The 9,218-nt window shown below is 32.1% G+C and overlaps 1 protein-coding gene across 1 annotated transcript; it reads right to left on the bottom strand.

Annotated features, from left to right (window-relative positions):
- Positions 1-1,399: 1,399 nt before the first annotated feature.
- Positions 1,400-3,322, bottom strand: LOC133696608 (adenylate isopentenyltransferase 5, chloroplastic-like). The gene is made up of 2 exons (XM_062118832.1): positions 3,064-3,322; positions 1,400-2,889 (listed from the first exon to the last, which is right to left on the bottom strand). Exon 2 carries the CDS (start codon positions 2,808-2,810, stop codon positions 1,827-1,829), a length of 984 nt encoding a protein of 327 aa, XP_061974816.1. The 5' UTR covers positions 2,811-2,889; positions 3,064-3,322; the 3' UTR covers positions 1,400-1,826.
- Positions 3,323-9,218: the final 5,896 nt, after the last annotated feature.

Below are 9,218 nucleotides of genomic sequence, written 5' to 3'. Positions count from 1 at the left end.
TCCTCTCTTTTATTTTGTTCAGAGGCCTCTTTTAAAAAATATTGATTTTTTTGTTAAGTGTTTAATTTTCAGAGTGGTTTTTCTGGTTCATCTATGGTTTTGTTTTTATTTTTTATATAGATAAACTATGTTTTTGAAAATAAAAATATTTATTTTTAGATGATATTCTTAATATGTGTAGCTTTACATGTTATTCTTTTTTTATTTTTATTTTTATTTTATTCAATCAATTTAATGTTCTATTTTTCAAGATTCGATATCTTGATCTATATTTGTCTCTCAGTTTTTCAAGTTTTGTTTTTAGGTGTCATTAATGATTTTTTATTGATTTATTAACGCATATGATTCTTAGTTTATTTGATTACATGTGTGCATTAACTTTTTGATTTGTTATATTTTTTGAACTACCAAACTGCTATGAAAAAACTTGCATAGATGATGTTTTATGAAAAATAAAAATATTTCACCTACGGCAGAGTGCGAGTCACATAGCTATCGGGTCCGGCTTTCAGCCAGACCCAGATATGTCTAATTTTTTTTGGCTCTTTTGATTTTTTTATGTTCACTTATTTAATTTTTTTCATACGGTAAAGAGGAAATAAATTGATAGGACTTTTTTATATTACACAAAAGTTTGGTGATGATAATTTTTTTTTCATTTGAGGTTGGGTTGGTTGAATTTCTTTTCTTTTAGCGTTGAGTTTTGCTGCCACCAGGACCTAATAGAGTTGGGCTCTGCTGCCCAGCAGAACCCAATAATGTTGGTTGCCGCCAGACCCATGACACTTAATATATTCTCTATACTCCATGTTTTTTTTTACATTAAAAAAAAGGTTATTGACTCGTTGCGGAGCGCGGGTCAATATGTTAGTATATAAATACAACACGTTAATTTATCGTCGTTGACCAAAAGGTGATTTTGTGTTTGCAGCAGGACTCAATAGCGTTGAACCTTTCCTCCAACAGGACTCAATAGAGTTGGGTTACTGCCAGATTCAAGACACTTAATATATTATTTATGTTCTTTATATTCTTTTTACATTTTAAAAAAAATATTATTGACCCGTTGTGAAGTGTGAGCTAATAATATACTAATGTATGTGTATAACATGGTAATCCATCATTCTTTAACTAAAGGGGATTTTGACCATTTCTTTATGCACCCTTTTTCTATTTTCCTTTTTCCCTACTCCAAAACAAAACATATACTAGTTCATATACATAAATATTGTGTTGCAAAGTAGTGTAATTACATGTTCAATCACAACCATTGATCCCATATCAAGAGTCACATAAAGCATATTATACCACCATCAAATCAGATTACGCTTTAGATGGTGATTAATCATGTCATGCATCGGAATGCAAATGCAGACGAGCAAGGAAGAGAGAACACCCCTTTAGACAATTCCAATCACCATTGTATATATTCCATGTAACTATCGTGCTGAGAAAAAGAAATACAGGTGCAAATCACAACCTTGGACCCCCACAATCCACCCTCCAAAACGTACTGTATCGTATGATTCATGATGCAGGTGAAGCACACACTAGTACGAAGCTTCCTCAAATGTACGGCCCGCCAAATAGAGGTACTTAACGACCAGACAAATCGCCCCAAACTAATTAAAAGAAAAAAAGAAAAAAACCTCCTTTTCTTTTTCTCCTTATTCTCTCCTTTTCTTACACAACTTTTACCCAAGTACCAAAATTGTCTCTCTCAACGGTAAAAAGACAATTAATCACACCCTGCCACGTGGCAAAAGCGCCAATTGGCATAATAGCACTAGTGTGATTGATGGTGATTTTGATGACCTGACAGGCCTCTATCGAGTGGCGCCAACAGCCATGGCCGGGACAGAGATTGGCTCCATCTTGATTGATTCTGACGGTATAATGGGAGATGCATAATTTTTGTCACAAAGAAACTGGTTCACAATCATGGTGCTTGGTCCTGCCACAAGTTTGTCCCAAAGATTGTCAACCTCCTTTCCACTCGTTAGGAAAACTGGGGTGGCATCGATTCGGTGCACGCTCCAATTCCATATGCTATGAAGCCGATGGATTTTTTGTAATTGTCGAGAAGCTAGCATACAAGTATTTTCTTTAATTTTGTCAATGGCCTCATCAAGAAGCTTTCTACGAGTTTTAGCATCCACAATCGCCTCATTTCGTAAAAAATGATCCAATTCAGGAACCCCAATTGCCCGTTTGATTCCTTGTGAATAATCATCAAATTTATTAGGATCAAACATATCTCTCACCTCATCAATCAAGCCTGCTTCTACCATTCGATCGACCCGCTCTGATACGAATGAATAAAGGATTGGGAGTGAGACGTCCACCCAAAGAAAGCAACATTCATACCTTAATCGAAATTCAGGATCATCATTTGCTAAAGCCTCGATGTAGGAATTTGATCCACCGGCGATGATCGGTAGCCGATCACGTGTCACGATTGATTCGACAACAAGTGATGCATGGTGCCTGAAGTCATCGGAAGTGAAATTTGCATTAGGGTCTGCTATGCCAAGTAAATGATGAGGCACACCGCGACACTCCTCTTCAGTGACCTTGTTTGTGACTATATCGAGGCCTTTATAAACTTGCATTTTGTCACAATTGACAACCTCGGCTGGGAAACGGGTTGCCAGGTCAATAGCCAGCCTTGATTTGCCTGTGCCAGTCGGTCCAACAACGAACACAACCTTATCTTTTCGACGAAAGAAAGGTTTCATGTTTAGCCCCCCTTGGAAATTCACACGAGGCTGTACTTGTTTGTAGGCGGTCAAAGAAAGCCTCATGGTCATTGTTGAATTTGCCGAGACGTTGTCGTTGAGAAAATTAAGAAGGAAAAAAAATCCAGTACCGCTCTCTCTATATTTTTACCTGTCAAGATGTGTTGAAATTTGAAGTTAAATCATTTCAACGGGAAAAAAAGAGTAGCAGCCCCCCTCCCCAAAACAAATAGTGAACAGAAACCCTGTATATGCACTCAATTAGCACACGCCGTACAAAAAAAGGAATTACCCTTCAAATATTTAATTTCACGGACCACCATACCTTTATATCATCAAGTATGGGGCGAGTCGTGGAGGAGAATAGGCAGTGCAACCTCTAGCAGGGAGGAGGAGGAGCAGAGTGAAGAGAGAGAGAGAGAGATGTGAAAAAAAGGTGAGGAAGGAATTGGTGTTAGTAATGGGTGCGCGCGCGCGCGCGTGTATATGAAGGGTGGAGAAATGTCTGAGCAAAGCTATAGCTATTAGGAGTAGGCTGGCTGTGCTGAGCACCACATAAGCTCTGCAAGTGTTTATCTAGTGTATATATATATATATATAGACACACACACACACACACACACACACACACACACACACACACACACACACACAGAGTATGAAAATGAAGTATGATAAGAGGCACTCTGAGAAGATTTTAATGAATTTGTGAAAGAGTGATTATGACATGACTTGGATCAGTTAATTAGCCTGCTTAAGCGTGAGATGTGCGCGGGTATTTATACTATGATCACTACGCTGCCTTTGAAAAAGATACACTGACAATTGGTTTCACAGGCTTTCCATAAATTCAGTCCTTAGACACGCGTACTCCTACTGTTAGAGCCTTGGTGGTGGAATATATATTGCTACTTCAGACTCACATACTTACAAGAAAGCATGGCAACATTCATATATCCTATTTCATAGAATTAAAAAAAAAAAAGAGTACTATTTTCATAAATAAGTAAATATTTCATTTTACTATTTACTGAAGCTTGATAAGTTTTATATATAAACGAATCCGTTAACGATTGGTTGTTGTTTTCTTTGACAATTAATTGATCTTACCCTTTCGGCCTTTAATGCAGCAAATTAAATATATACTGTTCATTGATCTGATCAATAATAATAGTTGTCCAACGAGAGCTCGTCAAAGGGGTCATGCTGACTTGAACTCTGGCTCCAAATTAAAAATACAGAATTGTTGGGACCGCAATTGAATAAAAAATATTATTTTTCTATTAATGTGGATTTTTGGATTAATTTGCATGTTTTTTAATTATATTTTGAAATTAATAATCATGTAAGTCTCTAGTAGCTATTATATTAGTAACCATATGACTCGAACCTAAAACTACAAGAAAAGCAAATCGTTTAATTTCAAACTCTTATCACTGAATTATTTTTAATTCCTGGATTACTTATATATGGCAAGACATATCCTTCTCCGGCTCTCTGCTGCTGATTAAGTCATCGAAATGCAAATATTTCACTAAAAAACAACATGGAATTCTATATTCATTAGTAGTTTTTGGGTATGTAGTCAACTCAAAGTAGGGGGGATGTAGTGACTCATAATTAATAAAAGAGGATTCCCCTTGATCTCCTTTTGTTTGTTTAATTACTATTTGCTTCTCAAATTTAGGTTAATGTTATGTTCCGATCTTCATAAAAAAAAAGGTAGCACCTACATTAACAAACAATATGGGATGGAGAAGTTGTTTTCAACAAATTAAAGCAGCGGGCAAAAAGAATTTCCCTTTTAGTGGTTTCGATGCCTAGAAAAATTACTTAAATATGTGTTGATATGACATGCTAACAAGTAACAATAGCGTTTCATGAGCATAATTTAAGCCTTTTATATGCGTGTATGTATGTATGTATTGCTAGGGTTGATCAACTAGCTACTTTTGCTCATAAACTTACTATTTTAGATTTTTAGGAACTGTTTCTTTACTATAAAGTAATTTATTTTTGAAAAGTGATTTTTATATAAAATAAATTTCTGAAAAATAAATTTATTTTTTTATGTTAGATAGTGTTATAAAAAATAAGTTGAAAAATAATTTTTAATATTTAATCATGTTATGAAAAATAAATTGAAAAATAACTTATTAATATTTAATTTTTTTTCAAGTTTATTAAACAACTTTTTCAACACATGTCATCGTAGAAGGAAGCCCTTGTAAAGACGATTCCAATGACACCAAGGATGGCCGCCATTAGATCTCGGAGGAAGGCTCATACACCATAAAATATGGTGGGCTTTCTCACACGTGCCAGATATTTTTTTTTGTTTTTATTCAATTTAATATTTAATTCTCTAGTAATTGTTTAGTTTAATTTTCAATTATCTAATAACTCTTATATGTTTTTTATCTTTTTATTTAATTTAGTCTCAAGTTGGTCTCAAATCTAATTCCAATCGAGTTCAATGAAGGCCCAACCAAGAAGAGAGAAAGGGAAGAGAAAAAAAAAATACAACATAATACAATTGACAGTGAGTGCAACCCAATTAAACCGAATAGAAAATATAGCTCTTACAACCAACGATTTTATGAGGGCCCACCTACTTCTTTTCTTTACACTTTGTTAGTAAGAGCATACAATTGTTAATGCGAGCACCAATTTTTTTCACTAATGACAAGTATGACGTCTACCCTATCCAACTCACTATTCATTTTATTCTTGCATTTATCTTTTTTTTATTAGGAATTTTAACTTCCAGCTTTATCATTCTATTTATTTTTGTAATTTATTTTATTAAGTATAAGAATAAGCAACAACTTTTTGTTTCCTACATCCATGATACTAGATAGTACATCCATAACACAAACAATTTTCTTATATTAGCTAGATAAACATTCTTTTTCATGAAAAGAATTATGTTCTCTTTGAAATTAAAAAGAAATTGACAAATAAAGAAAATGAAGCTTTGGCTAATTTTTTTTCTAGTTACTTAATTTAAATCATTTGAGTTTTGACTAATATTTATTTTAATTTCTATAATATTTATTAATAAAAAATCATTGTTCCATCAAAATAACAAGAATATTAATAAAAAAGGAATTTCAACAAGAGAAATATATTTTTTCTCAAAATTTATATTATTTGAGTTCTAATGAATATTTATTGTTGACAAAATAAATACTCAACAAGTTTGTTGAAATTATGTTAAATATAAATTCTTATTATCATGTAGTTAAATAAAAAAGTGAGTATAAAAAATTATCCACTTCAGCACGCAAGAATTAGGCTAGTTTATGCTAAGTGAAAAAAAACTCGTTAAATTTAACTTATTATGGATGTTAGAAAAAATTACAAATAAAAATAATTAATTGGGTTGTGTATACCTAGACATAATGCAATGTGAACAAGAAAAGTGCAATTACCAATTTTCCCTTAAAAAAAATGCTTAGTATTAAGAGTAATTTGGTCTTTTTCATATGAGCAATTAATCATAATAACACTGATAGGGGACCATTCCATCTTTTTATTTTTTAAATACACAATGTAAAGTGTTAAGATTATATTGCCCTTAAAAGCAAAATTTGTCAAGCATGCATCTAGGGGTTTTTCTATATTTTCAAAAAACAAAAATAGTGATTAACATGTTGTTTTGGGATGATTTAGTCTTTTCACAATCATGAATATTATTTTTTAAAAAAGTTGTTGGTGTATACACAAAACACGCCAATAAATGGACGCCATGCACGCCTTTCGAAGTGGTGCTTGTGTTACCATCCCATGCCGAAAACACCATCTTTCAGGACGTCGTTAGAAGCATTTAACCATGAGCATCCTTTTGGTTCCACGCGTGTACATGGAGGAGTAGTGATTGAGCTCTAATAGACTTTTTTCTTCTCCTACTTCTTTTCTCTCTCTTCTCCTTTTCAAGATCTCTTCTCCTTTTCAAAATATAATGGTGTTTTTTTTTTATTCAATTTGATTATCATTCTTTTGATTTCTATTTGTTTTGTATTTTAAATTTTTTGATTGATTTTTTCTTTAATTTTTCTCATCATCATTTGGTTCCATTTAATCTCTATATCAAATTCGATCATCATTATTTTAACTGCTATTTATTTTTTTTCTTATTAAATTTTATTTTCAATTTGATCCATCAACATTTGATTTTAAATTATTTTTAGATCAGATCTTGTCCCCGTTCTTTTTATTACTATTTTTTTGTTTTGGTTTTTTTTTTATAATTTTATCCCTTAAAATTTTGTTGATTAAGAATTATTTTATGTTATTTTCTGGGTTTCCTTTCTATGAGGTTATTATTGGGACCATAACCAGGGTCATGGTTTTTTAAGGTTAACACCGATTGCTTTGGTCAATTTTTTTCAATTGATTTGTTTTTCAATTTTTTTCCTTTAACATTTGATTTATTTGGAGTTGATCTTTGTGTTTCTTGTTTTACTTTTCTTTATATATGGTTATTGCAATCCTGTATCCAGGGTCGCGAGGTTAACATATTAACCCGGGTTGCTTAACAATCATCCATATCCAGAATAATAAGGTAAAGAATCAAGAGCAAAGAAATCAGGAGACTTATCAATATAGGAGTCTAAGTTAGCTATGTTTAGATCTTTTCAAATTTAAATATGTAACCAACAAGCACATCTCAAGGCATCTCTTGTCTTTAAATACTCTATACATGTTATACTTGAAAGACATAAAGAGCAATAAGATAATTCTCTTTTCTTGTTATAACAAAAACTAAATGGTGTGAGAAATCACTATAGATCAAGAGATATTTTACTGTGAATTGTTATAGTAGTTTCACTTTTAATTTCTCATCTTATCATTTTACGAGACGTTTCTTTGGTTTTCATTTTCTTCCCCAGCGAATAGGTGGTGCTTGTGGTATTAAGGAGGCACGTGTGACACTTTCCGGTGGCCAAATTTGGCCATTTACTGTCTCACTAGATGTGCAACCATGTCCTCTTTCATATGGTGTGACACGTGTACATAGATGATAGTTGGATTGCCGCTGGTGATCGATTGTTTGTGTTTTTTCTTTCTTTTCTCTCTCCCCACAACTAAAGTGCTCAATTGTTTTTTATCTGTTGTTTGTCAAATCAGGCATGTTTTCCATAACCAAGTACCTTGGGTCTGGCATGGTTGCAACACCCAAGGCGCTTGCGTCTAGCATGATTGTTATTATTGTTGTTGTTGTTGTTGTTGTTATTGTTGTTGTTGTTATTAGTATGTTTATGATTAATTTTTTTTATTGTTATTATTATTATTATTATTATCACAATCACAATCACTATTAACTAATACTATACTACTACTACTACTACTACTACTACTTGACTTAGGCATGTTTGTCAGACCTAAGTAACGTGGGTCTGACATGATTGTTGTTGTTGTTGTTATTCAAATAAACTTGGATTTGACATGATTATTTTTATTGTTATTATTGTTGTTGATATCAGAATCACAATTACTATTAACTATTATTATTATTATTATTATTATTATTATTACTATTATTATTCAAGTAAACTTAGATCTGACATGTTGCCAGACCCAAACATCTTGAGTCTGACATGGTTGTTATTGTTATTATTATTATTATTTGTATGATTATTCTTATTCATATTATTATTATTATTATTATTTTGATTATTCAAGTAAATTTGGGTCAGGCATGTTGCCAGACCTAAGTAACATGGGTCTGATATATTGCCAAACCCAATTAAACTTGGGTTTGGCATGGTTGCCAGATCCAAAAACCTTAGGTTTGACGTGGTTTACAAGACCCAAGATGCTTCGGTCTAGCATGGTTGTTGTTATTATTATTAGTATTATTATTGTTATTGTTGTTATTGTTGTTATTCTTATTCTTATTATTAATGATGTTGTTGTTGTTGTTTTATTATTATTATTGATATCACAATCACAATTATTATCAACTATTACTATACTATACTACTACTATTATTATTATTATTGAAGTAAATGTGGGTCTGACATGTTGACAAACTTAAGTAAACTTGGGCCATGCATGGTTGGTAGATCCAAGCACCTTGGGTTTGTTATGATTTGCCAGACTTAAACACCTTGAATCTGACATATTTGTTGTTATTATTATTATTAATATGATTATTATTGTTGTTATTGTTGTTATTATTATTATTCAAGTAAACTTGGATCAGATATGGTTGTCAGACCCATAGTACTTGGATTTGGTAAAGAGTTGAGTGGATGTTTAAAAATTAGCCCACTTGATGAAATTTAATAACACTAGTAAAATATTTTTTATATTCTTAATATTTTTTTACATTTAATTTTTTTTAATATTAATCGACTTGGAAAACACATATTTTACATGAACTATATTACATTCTGCATGATATCAGAGCCAAACCAATAAACCAACGTCTAACATGGTTTTTTCCAACTCTTCAAATTCTACTACTCTTC

This window comes from Populus nigra, chromosome 6, assembly GCF_951802175.1.
Source record: "Populus nigra chromosome 6, ddPopNigr1.1, whole genome shotgun sequence".
Lineage (NCBI taxonomy): Eukaryota > Viridiplantae > Streptophyta > Magnoliopsida > Malpighiales > Salicaceae > Populus > Populus nigra.
This window is presented reverse-complemented; position numbering and strand designations above follow the sequence as displayed.